General features: G+C 44.0%; 1 protein-coding gene across 3 annotated transcripts in view; it reads left to right on the top strand.

Moving 5' to 3' along the window:
• The window catches only part of LOC142996992 (protein sidekick-1-like), a 171448-nt gene that overhangs the window by 98892 nt on the left and 60327 nt on the right, over window positions 1-12229 (top strand). For 2 of the 3 annotated variants that reach the window (XM_076148139.1, XM_076148138.1), the window contains exons 6-8: window positions 3982-4008; window positions 7507-7609; window positions 10248-10423. In XM_076148139.1, coding sequence (XP_076004254.1) covers window positions 3982-4008; window positions 7507-7609; window positions 10248-10423 — 306 coding nt within the window. The remainder of the gene's footprint in view (window positions 1-3981; window positions 4009-7506; window positions 7610-10247; window positions 10424-12229) is intronic. The other variant, XM_076148140.1, reaches the window with a different exon arrangement.

Below are 12229 nucleotides of genomic sequence, written 5' to 3'. Positions count from 1 at the left end.
ATTAGCGTTTGACTTCATACGGGGATGTTTATGCTGTTCCATAGACTGTGAGCCTTGATGTGCCCTTTAGCCTTGAGGGAGATGCCAGGACATGTTACCCTCCATTGATCTGTCACATTCCTCCAGGCCGTGTCCCTTCGCTCCTCGGCAATGTAGTCAATGCCGTCGGCTTTCGAGAGCGATGAAGTGAATGGGCTGTGTCAAAGGCAGCGGCTTTACAGGGGGACAGCGGATGCTCAGCTGGATTACCACTTTCTGAAAGATGTACTTAAAAGTGTGTATCCCCATACATAACGTATCTTCACTGATGCTGAGGGGCTCTTTGCTACAAATATGTTGGGCAGAGAGAGGGGAGCGCAGAGAGGTAGACGTTTGAAAAAAGGGTGACAAGGTGGAGGGGGCATTAGAGAAGAGTTTGCCCTGCAGCGTTCCGGGGAAAGAAGAAGAAGAAGGAGGAGTGAGAAACAGCCTGATTAAGTTATGATGTATCTCCTGTTCTTGTCTGTTGTGGCCCCTCTTCCATCTGTTAGTCCAACCCTGAGGTGATGCGCTCCGGGCAGGTTATGCCATCTCTACTGGCAATGAATACACACACACGCACACACACGCACACGCACACACACGCACGCACACGCACGCGCACGCGCGCACGCGCACACACACACACACACACACACCTACCTGCATATCATTGTCCTATTCATGGCCTGTTTTTCCCTCCACCTTTCACTTTCATTCCCACATTTTTCCCTTTCCTTCAATGTTCTTCTGTTTCTCCTGTGGGATTAGAGTCTACCTACCTTACCTCCGTCTGCAGACCTGTGGAAGCAGCACACTTTGTTTGATTTGTATGAGTAGAAATGCGACGTTTATCCTCTATTTTAATTGAATGGCCTTATGTTTTGTCATGGTTCCCGTTTTACTTCACCTCACAGAGGGTTGGACATTTTTTACATAAAAAATTAACTGCACATTTTTGTTATTATATTCTTGTGCTCTCTATTCTCCCATCAAGCTGATAAGAAGGGTATATACCTAGGTAAGTGTTTAACAAGACAAGTGGGATTTTACGGCCTCACATATGAGCGCAGTTATCATTTTCGGCACTAATCTTTTTGAAGCCGTAAAGATGGAATGACAAGAGTGAAATGAACAGAGTGCAAATTGTATAAGAACACGAGGTTGCCAAGAGGGACAACCGGGAGTGAAAGGCTGAGGGAAAAAGCACGGAAATGCTAACCTTTTTCCTTTTAGACTGAGCAAAGAGAATGTCAAAACCTGGTGACATTTGGGATTCCATGCAAGGATGATTGACACCAACTTTTACCTGTGCATGTATGAGAGATTGGGCGGAGTGTTTGCGTGTGTGTGTGTGTGTGTGTGTGTGCGCGTGTGTGTGTGTGTGTGTGATTGACATGGCAAATTGGAAAGGTCAAACGGTGCTAGTACAGACAGGTAGACAGCAGGAAAATGTAACCATCGCCAAGTCCACATGTAAAGAGGAAGAATAAAATTGGAAAATAGAGGTGAGAAATAAAAAAAGAGAGAAATACAGGAATCAAGTGAGTTAAAAAAAAAGCACACTGTTTATATGTGTGTGTGCGCGTGTGTTCGTGTGTTTGTTTTTGTTTGTTTGGCAGACTATTGGACGTGAGCAGAGAAACGCTTTGAGTACTGTACAACATTTTATTGCTCAGGTCCATAAGGAAGTCGCCTGGGGTCAACACACCAATACACCGGCCTGCTTATTATTTCACTGCTGTGTGTGTCTCTCTGTGTTTGTGTACGTGTGTACCTCTCAATGTGTCAGGCTTGAAAATTGGAGTGTTACATTACTAGTCATCTAGTCATTGCTATGAATTACAAATAGGTTTCTGTCTGTGTGTGTGTGTGTGTGTGTGTGTGTATGTGTGTCTCAGAACCACAAAGAGGAACCAAACCAAGGCAGAGATTGACAGGGTAAATTGGAACAGTAAGGTTTTTGACATTGAACTCTGGGCTCTCAGCTGCCGAGACAGAGAAAGTTTGCAAGAAAAAGGCCTAAATGTACTAAAAAAGCAAGAGCTGGAGAAAATCTGGCAGAGAATGCAGATGTGGGCCGATAGGGACAACCAAGCAGGTCGGAGGAGGGGGTGAGGGTGCCAGTGGGGGTGGGGGTGGGGGCGTGGGGGGGTGGCGGTTAGGGAGCCGGGGGTGGCTTGGTGAGTTTAGTCATTAAGGCTTTAGGGTGCTGCTGCAGATAGGTGACCCCGAGCTGGAGAATGATGGGTTAGGACCAAGGTCACTTCCTGCACAGGTGAGCTAGTGAGACATAAGACACATAGTAGCAATCTTTGTATAAACGTGTACTCGCACACACGGACACACACACACACACACACACACACACACACACACACACACACACACACACACACACACACACACACACACAAACACACAAACACACACACACACACACACATATCCACTAAAGGACAGGTATAGCACAAACGATGGTTGAATTTAATAGGAAGCTCTTGTACACCCACACACCCACACACACCTGCATACAACACACACAGGGGACATGGTGACCTGCTTGTTTCAGGTCCTTCAGGCAGTAGGAATACACAGCGGTGAATTCATGAATACAAATCATTTTTGAGCTTGAAACAGCCACAGACACATATACGTACGCAATGATATTTTCACAACATGTAAAATTTTGTGTTAAACACATTTCAGTAATATTGATCACGATATTGAGTTGCAGCCCTGCGTCCTCTGGAAGCCTTTCTTGTTTTTATTGGCAGTTATTGTTTGCTGTGAAATGCACAGCGATAAATTCATCGATTGAGGAAAAGTGATCCCTGCATTTAAAAGGCTTGTGAAAGCAGCGGGGATGTGCAGCGTGTTGGGCCGCGTCAACACATGCACATGCGCCCCTCTCACGTTAACGTCCCTATTGTTATTCTGAAACTGAATATGACTCAGTATGACACATCATTTGAATACACACATGCTGGGCTGTATGCCCCCGGACCAAAGCCGATGTGTTTTTGAGCTTCTGTATTTGTCTCTGTTCCTGACCCCCTCCTAAACTCGCACGCATTTCCAAGATTTTGACTTAAAAGCCTGCTCGTTCCAATTGCATGGTGTGCGCATACGACACCGTAATCTTTGTTATTTGTAAAAGAAATAATGATCAAACAGCCGAATTGCTTTCTTCTCCTGAAATTTTGCTCCTCATGTTTTTTTTTCACTGGCGGCCTTTCATGCACTACCTCATCAAGCGACTTTCCATCATAATCAGACTGTGCATGTGTGCGTGTGCGAGTGTGTGTCTTCCATAGGCTGAACAAACTTTGCACTGACACAGATGTGAAGCGTCAGAATCCAAATTAAGTACCCAATGCAGATTTTCCAGCACGCGCATCTTGTCAGTGCCGAGCGAGCGGCTGGATGGGGGCGTGAAGGGCTCGTGTATTGATAGATGAATAGTGAATGTAGATTTCTGCCAGTAGAATGTCAATGCCATCATTTTTCTCAGTCTTCCCCCTCGCCAGTCTCCCCAGAAACACAGGAAGCAAATGAGAGGTAGTGCAGGAACGTGTGAATGAGAGGGATGAAATTTGGTTACCAGCAGGTGATGGATGGGCTCCAAACAACTTGTCTTCCTCTGGTCCACATGATAACATGGCCGTGTTCCCTCTTTCTCACCCACTCGCCATTTCTCTGTGTTGCTTGTGTTTTCCCTCCTCCTCATCCTCTACACTTTCCCCGTTCGCCCCTTCAGCTCTGTGAATAGGTTGCGCTCCTGATTTGCAAAAGCCTGTGTTTTGTTTGCGTTTGCTCAAAGTGTCTTGTTCCTGCGCCCAGAGGAGCCACTTGAAGTCTAAATGATATCTCTCCTGTGTTCTTACTCCCCCTTTTACCCCGTTCCTTATTCCCCTCTTTCTCCCACTTATATCATGTCATTTCTCTTTGGCTGATGGACAGTTGGCAAGAAGAACCGCGGGTCAACAGGTAAAACACCATTTACATTAACATTATCTTTCCTCCCCTCTCTCTGTCTTCCTCTCTCTCTCTCTCTTTCCCTGGACAGACTGCAATATTTCCAATCCCCTACGGCCCTAACAGCAGGTCAGAGAGTTGGGCCACTCAGCTAAGTGCTTTGCTCAGGGTCACATTGGCAGCAGAGGTGGATACATACAGTAAAGAATGTTCCTCCCGTGTGGTTTCACTCTTTCTTGCTGGGGGCTTGACAGGAAAGCTTACATTTTGGCCTCCGTAACCTCAAGGCCAACCTCCCTCGGGGCTTAATCGATTTATCGGGACGCGGTGAAATATTCTGACGCTTTACGGGCAATCAATTGCACATGCCCCTTTTTCCAGTACAGTGATGCTGAAATGTTAGCCCATTATGTCGTCGCGGGTTTTGACAAGCAGCCAAAAATCTAAATCCTACCCTGAAAATGAACGGAATAATCATCGAACTCTCCCCAGAGCATCACTGAAGCGTTACTCCTCCATATTTGTTTCCACCCCTCTTTTCCCTGGTCTATCTCGCCTTCTTCGCCATCTTTCCATCTAGTCCTCCCTTCACTTGTGTTGCGTGATGACAAGGATAGATACAGGGTTTGGCAGCTGTAGGAAGACATGAATATTTAAAAATGGCCATCTTTCTCGATCCTCTCACTGCTTCCCATTGTCTGTGTGTGTGTGTCTCCCCTTGGGGGTGGATCTTCTTCCCTTGGTATGGTGCGGTGTGGCTTGTTGTGTGTGTGTGTGTGTGTGTGTGAGTGAGTCTCTGTGTGTGTGTGTGTGTGTGGCTTCTCTGGCTTGTGGTTTTATATTGGCATTCTAAGGCAAGTGTAGTCAGATGGTGACACTTAGCTGTCAGCATGCAGCATTAATGAGTGCAGTGACATGCACAAACACTCAACCCACAGTCACACACAATGTTTTTAAGAGAGATCATCGAACGATCACCCTCTACTCTCCATTTATTTTTATTTTTGTAGACCTGAATACCCCCGTCTCTGTCTCTGCCTTGCTCTCTCTCCGTGTCCCTCGCTCTTGCTCTCTCTTCCTCAAACCCTGTCTTCTCTGGCTGTTGTGTATATGGCCTCAGTGTGATATGTGTTAGTTGGCTGTGAACCCTGCAGACACATTTCTGACAACTCTATTAATACACACCGAGCTAACATCAGCCTCTCTCTGTGTGGCGCGTGTTTGTGTGTACGTGCACGTGTGCGCGCATGCATATGTGTTTGTGTCCAGCCTCCAGCCAATCTCCTTTGCTGTCCAGGCCTGTGCAGGGATTTGTGTAAAAGGCTTAAAACACACTAATCTCCAGTCATAGGGAGCTCACTCACACACATGCCCAAGCACACACTCGCATACACACACACAGGGATGCACAAACACGTCACCATCACCCACACTGGACAACACTTGGAGTGACTGACAGATTTAATTGAAGAACAAGTTTTAATATAAAAGAATACATTCAGAGAGGGATTACATTTTAATCTGCGGACAGAATAGCACTTCATATCTCTCAATCGCTCACTCTCTGTCTGCACCTGTCTTGCCTTTGCTCGTATCCAATCCTTTAACGAGACCTTTTCATCTCTTCCACATTTCAGCAGTGTAACCTCAGCAGCATTTGACTGTCAGTCAGCAGTGATTGCACCGGCGAGAGTGTTGTAGCTTTGCCCCCATCTACTGTAATGCACACGCCCCAGCACACGCATGCACATAAACCTGCTGTCTTTTAACTTCACCATCATATCTGTCCTTCTCCGCCATTCCCCCAGTTCGTCTGTGTTGATTCGTTCATTTTTAAGTACTTAAGTGGCTCTTCTTCTCATGGACTTCCCTCAATTTGTCCCTCACTCTTCCTCTCTTCCTCTCTGGCCCGCAACGGTTTTAATTTTCCAAACGAGAAATCCAATTGTTAGATTAGTTAGATTAAGCTTGCGGACCATTTACATAAAATCCGCTGCCAGCATCTTGCACATTTACACACATGCATCCCATAACAACACTCCATTTCCAGTTGGTGATGATTAATTTAGTAATCCCTATTTAAACAAGCTAAAGGGAAGAGATAAAGGGATGAGAGGGAATAACTGTGGAAGCGAGACAGTTGGGAATGACACACAGAAGAGATGAAGTGATGGAGAGTTTCTCAGAGAAAGAGGGTGTTAGACAAGCTGACAGAGAGGAAAAGAGAGAGTGTAGATCACACAACCATATGGCATATTGCTTTCCCCTCTACTTCTAACATCATGGCTGTCACTGCAGGAAGAACACCATCTGCGCAGCCCCACTCTGTCCCCATCTACATACACTATCTCTCTTCAGAGCCCTTTTTCCTCCCTCCGTGTTCTCCCTTGTCATACTAGTGTTAATGCGGTTCGGATTTGACTGCCTGTTCCCCTTGGACACCTGCTTCAGGTTAACAGGTTGGGTTCACATCCCCCTCAACTCATTATTTGCGGCTGCTGCTGCCATTAAAGCTTCGCTTATGGCTACTAGACCCTGTGTGACCCTCTCCCTCCCATACTGGACAGCTAATGGACACTCTCTCCATGTCCGCAATCACTGCCTGTGTTGCTGCATCTCCCTCTCCCCGTCTCTCTCTCTCTCTCTCTCTCTCTCTCTCTCTCTCTCTCTCTCTCTCTCTCTCTCTCTCTCTCTCTCTCTCCCTCTCTTCCACCTCACTTTTCTCTGAGATTTAAACCTTTCAGTCAGTAATGCAGCTTATAACATGTGGTTCTCCGCACAGTGAAATTAAAGGCAAAAGGGCTGTGCGTGTGTGTGTGAGAGAGAGGTAAGGAGGAGAGTGATAGAGTCCTCCAGTATTACTTTTCCATTTCTCTTTTTTGTGTCACTTCACTTATCTTCCCCATTAATGACTCAACCTCTACTCCGAGTTAGTGTCACTGTATGTGTCAAGACAGTACGCACGCTTGCGTGTGTGTGTGTGTGTGTGCACTCTACCATGTGCCTGTCTTCACATTCCTGCATCTCTTGGTCTGTGTGACAGCGGGAATATGACTTCTCAGCTCTTTCTCTCGATTAAAAAGAAAGAGAATGAGAAGTCGAGGAAAAAAGAGCAGAGCGAGTCAATTACCACCTTTTCCTCCTTCCCTTCAAAGGAGAGATCAAAGCTTTTCCTCGCCTCCCTGTGTCCCTCTCTCCCCTCTCTTCGCCCCCCACCCCCTCCCCCATCTGTACCTGAGCTTGCCTGTTAATTTTCACTCCCTACTCCTCAATTATTTTGCGATCTACACATTCACCAGTTCACCATTGATTTACATGCATACACATTCCTATAGGCCTATACACATTCCGGACTGTACTGTATACGGATGTAACAGATGGATTTTTAAATAGATTTGCATTGATCTTGTTGTGATTTGACTTTGTTTTATACTATTTTGCTATGCAGACCCATTTGAATTTGTTTTAGCAATATTGGCATGTCCATTTATCTTTGTTACTCCCTCATAGATCCTGAATCAGAGGTTGTGGCTCCATCAATCGTGATTGGCCCTAAAGAGACAACAGTGGTGGCTGGGAATGAGGCTATATTGGAGTGCATTGCTAATGCCAGGTGAGTACTCCTCATACACTCACATGCCTACATACAATAGGAACATGTAAATGTGTAGTGCAGTGTTTTGTTCCAGGATAAATGAATGACATCACATAAACTCACAGCTCATTATCTCTTTAACATAAATATTTTTTTACTAGACAAAGAAAATTCACAGTTCCATATTAATACTTGCCAACACATGTGCACCCACGCATGCACACACTCAATGCCACTCTGACCCAACAGCTGTGGTGGTTTGAACTCTTTGAAGAAGTATAAGAAACTAATTATTCTTGTCAGATTGAACCAAAGTCTCATGCTCGCTTTGTATTCCATACGGTTCAATAAAATATTTACATTGAGTCCTTTGCCAGACAAAGTCAGGTACATGTGATTTGAATAGAACACAAGCAAAGATCTAGTCTTGAGAGAACAAGAGTAAGTGCCAAGAAGCTAAGTTCGAGTCAAACAGTACATAAGTGCAAAGAGGCATAGCCTGGAGGAGGTATGGATGGAGAGAGAGAGAGAGAGAGGTGGGTTTTTAGGTTGACATTAGCTGAGGAGATTTTTGACTTTTAATTACATTCATTCATCTACATTGGCTAATGATCATTGATCAATAAGTTGCCTCATGGTAATGAATCAATAAGTCATTAACTTTCTTACACAATAGGCATGTTTTCCTCAATGGAAACTTTATTTTAAACAATAAGAATGTGCCCTGTTTGTAGCACTGCCAACTAGGAGAGATTCAGGAAATGAGACCATGGACTTGAAAAAAACAACTGAACAAACTTGTTTTCTCTGGTGATTAGCCAGCAATACAGATATCAGAATGCGATGGATATGTGATCCCTCAGCTGTCTGTAGTTTCAGCGATGAACGTGTGTGTATCATTGCTCTCATCCATCTCATTAATCTAATTAAATATTTAACAAAACACCACCAGTTTGGGGGAAAAACAAACCCTCTGCTCTGCATCTGAAGCTGCCTGGTTGTGACTCCTGATTCCACAGTTAGTTTCCCTGTGTGGTCGTGTCATTAAAAATGATTGTAACTGTGAGACAGAATTCACTTCTGAATTTCATATGATAATAGTAATAATAACAAAAATCTCAAACCAAAACGTATTAAAAAAAAGACCTGGCTCTCCAACGCCCCAGGATGGTCCAAACACTAATCCTCTCTGAATTTCTATTTCCCCCTCTTCAGTCATAGACTCCCTCTGCGATTACCTGACAGTTTATGCTTTCCGCTTCTTCTCAAGTCATTAAAACCCTTCTTACACTGTGAAACTGGTTGGGTCAGAACATTTTTTTAAAGCTATTTCTTTCCAAGCTGATTTAATGTCATTTGGCTTTGGTATTTTATTTATAGTTCCATATACTCGCTCTTAACGATTTTGTACTTCACGCACAAGGGCATCAGTTTCTTCAAGAGAGAAATAACTTCCGTGGGAGAAACGCTCCAAGCACCTGGCTGCTGGACTGACATTTGATTGGAAGTTTCAATTCTCGCCCCTGACACAACCACCAATATTGTATGATAATGTATTCATCCTAAACACACCCACATGCGCCAGGCAACACTGCTCTCTCTATGATGACAATACCAAAAGCGCCTGGTCACTCCCCCTGCACAGTGCACACTTGACTTAACTGTGCTTTTGGGGCAGCGCACTGATCTATGAAAATGGAGCCCCAAGTGTGATCTTCAAGTATTATGACTTGTCTTCTCTTTCTACCACACTGCATTTGTCTCTGTCTCTCCTTTACAACCTGTGTCCATAAAATGCCGACAAAGGTTGTATCCAAAGTTATTTCTCATGATGCCAAGATAGCAGTATTGTCTGAATAACAGAAACTGGTCGTGACTCAAGATGACTACAGTTGACCACCAATTGTTGTTTATAGTAAAACTAGTAAAAATCTAGATTGTTTCTATTTGAGGTCATGGAGGCTTTTTTTACATTTTGTAATTGTGCTATTTTGTTGGAAAAAGGAACATTCTAAGAGCTGCTTCTCACACAGTATGCCCCTGGAAGGCTGATTTATCCACTGATTGCATAGTTAACTGTTACCTTAGCAAAACAGTTACTAATTTTAATGCAGATTGCAAGCACAAATTGAATGATTGCATGAAAGAAAATTGCAAATTTGGATGGCAATTTTGTTTACCAAAACAAATCCCTTAGTGTTGCTGTTGTATACAGAAATCCAGAAATAGACACATGCACACTCAGGATGGTGTTTTTGATGTTGTTTATACAAAGGAAATTTCACTAACCATTTGTAAACCCATTCACTTTCTGTAACACTCTGCTATAAGTGACTGAAGCTCCTTCATGCTGAGTGGAGCTGACTGCTATGATATACAGACTGTCATCTTTCATTCCTTGCCTCATTGACACATATACTGATGGATTTAATATGTTGTAATTGCCTTGTGTCTCTCTTTTCTCCCATTTCTCCCATTTCTCCCATTTCCCCCATTCCTGCGTTCTCCTCTCCTCTCCTGTCCTCTCCTCTCCTCTGCTCTCCTCTCCTCTCCTCTCCTCTCTCCTCTTCTCTTCTCTTCTCTTCTCTTCTCTTCTCTTCTCTTCTCTTCTCTTCTCTTCTCTTCTCTTCTCTTCTCTTCTCTTCTCTTCTCTCAGACCCTTGGACAGGCTTGTTGTGTCCTGGAAACGTGATGGGCGTCGGCTGGCTGGTGGGCGTCGGCTTATTATTCCTGCCCCTACCTCTTCTGACATGGGGTTATATGTTTGTGAAGTGTTGCTTAGCAACGCCACTGCCAAACCTGTGGAGGCCAGGGCACAACTCTTTGTAATGGGTAAGACAAACAGTCTGACACCGGCACACACACTCACACATAGACTTTTAAAATGATTATCAATCGTTAGCCTTATTGGATTTCACCCATCAAACTAATGCTTGGAAAGTGTGCCATCCATTTTTATTTTAAGCCCCCTTTCATCTTTTCTCCCCCATTTCTGCTTCAGGCACTTGTTCATTCTGTTTATTCTTACTTTCATCCGTATTTCTCTCCTCAAAGCATGACTGTGGACACCCCCAGGCAGAGATTGTCCAATGCAGAGAACTTTAGTGGAATCTGTTGTCCATGACAACAATAATAAACTCATTCTAGTCACACGCAGCTGCTACATTTATGTTCAGATCCATGCATGTTTGCACACACAAATGCACACACACTGCCCTTATACCACACACCGAAACAAAAATGGCACCACAGATGCACGCGTTTGTTTTGCCCGCACCTAAATTAATTTTGTTCCCTAGAGTCACCAATCAATAGGAAAATGCTGAAAGCACTCAAACAAGAGCACTCTCATGACAATCCACTCCTGTCCTTGATATGTGTGCATAAATAGAAAACAACATGCATACAGACAGGGAGCAAGTGATTGATGAAGCAAAACTTTTCACCCCTCATTCGTCAGCGCCTTTTTGATCTGCTGTGATTGCCGGAGCGAGGGAGCACCTAAAGCAGAGAGCGCAAACTACCCACGCCTACAGAATACTCACTAGTGAAAGAGAACTGCCTGAATATTTATAACCCACTCATTCTCTCTCTCTGTCATTCTCTTTGCGCACCCCCCACTATTTGCAGCTGATTCTCTTTTTGCACCCCTCTGCCTTTCTCTTTCCCCCATCCTCATGCCTGTCACCTTCCCATTTCTTCTCTTTCATTGGCCTGATAGGACTGTTACGCCTGCCTGATATGGACAAAGTCTACATGTAACCATATGTATCAGAGTAGCACAGTCTGATGAATACATTTTGTATTGATCCTCTTTCTCTACCATGAGCTCAACAGACCTTGATGCAATGAAAGGGATTCCGAAACAGAATAGTGTATTTCCGTTTGAAAAAGAAAGCCTCAGAGGTATTCATTATTCAATTTCATTTTTATTCAGCCACAATCCAGTAATCTCAATATGTATGCCACAGTATGTCTGTGTTGTATACTGTATGTGAGTACTGGTAAAATCAAGATTACATCTGCTGCTGTTCCCCATCGTTGTTTTGCAGGCAGACAACAGACTTTGTGTAAACTCAAAGCTCTTCGCCCCACTGCTAAACCTCCACCCCAAAACGTTTTTTGTTTTAGTGCATCTGGGTTCTCCCACTCACCTGACTGAAGGGATTAATGCATCTGTGTTATCAGTGTCAGGCTGTATGGCTGTTATTGTCTCTTGTTTTTCCTATCCTCCCTTTTACTTTTCAGCTTCTTTATTCTCTTGTCAAAATTTTGCCGAGTTGTGCCATGCACAATAACGCTATGAGATGTGTGTGTGTGTTTGTGTATGTGTGTAAAGGGAGAAGTTAAAAAGAAAGCATCGTCAAGTAGAATTACTGTAGCATCAACATCAGCATCCACTGTGCAGCTGTCCCAATACACAAACACACACACACACTTTGTGTCCATGCTTCTCCACACGAGTCTTCCATTGTGCATGACAACAAAGCAGAGAAATAATGACACAGAAGGAAAAGCAGAATTTTTATTTTTTAAATGCAGTAGCATTTAAACTGACAGCTTTGTGTCAGAGGCATTATTGTTGCACAACATCATTACATGAATATGAAGTCTTAGAGAAAAGTAAGGAAATTTGAG

The sequence above is a fragment of the Genypterus blacodes genome, unplaced genomic scaffold, assembly GCF_046128005.1.
Source record: "Genypterus blacodes isolate CSIRO-AG114 ecotype Tasmania unplaced genomic scaffold, CSIRO-AGI_Gbla_v1 ptg000039l_1, whole genome shotgun sequence".
Taxonomy (NCBI): Eukaryota; Metazoa; Chordata; class Actinopteri; order Ophidiiformes; family Ophidiidae; genus Genypterus; species Genypterus blacodes.
This window is presented reverse-complemented; position numbering and strand designations above follow the sequence as displayed.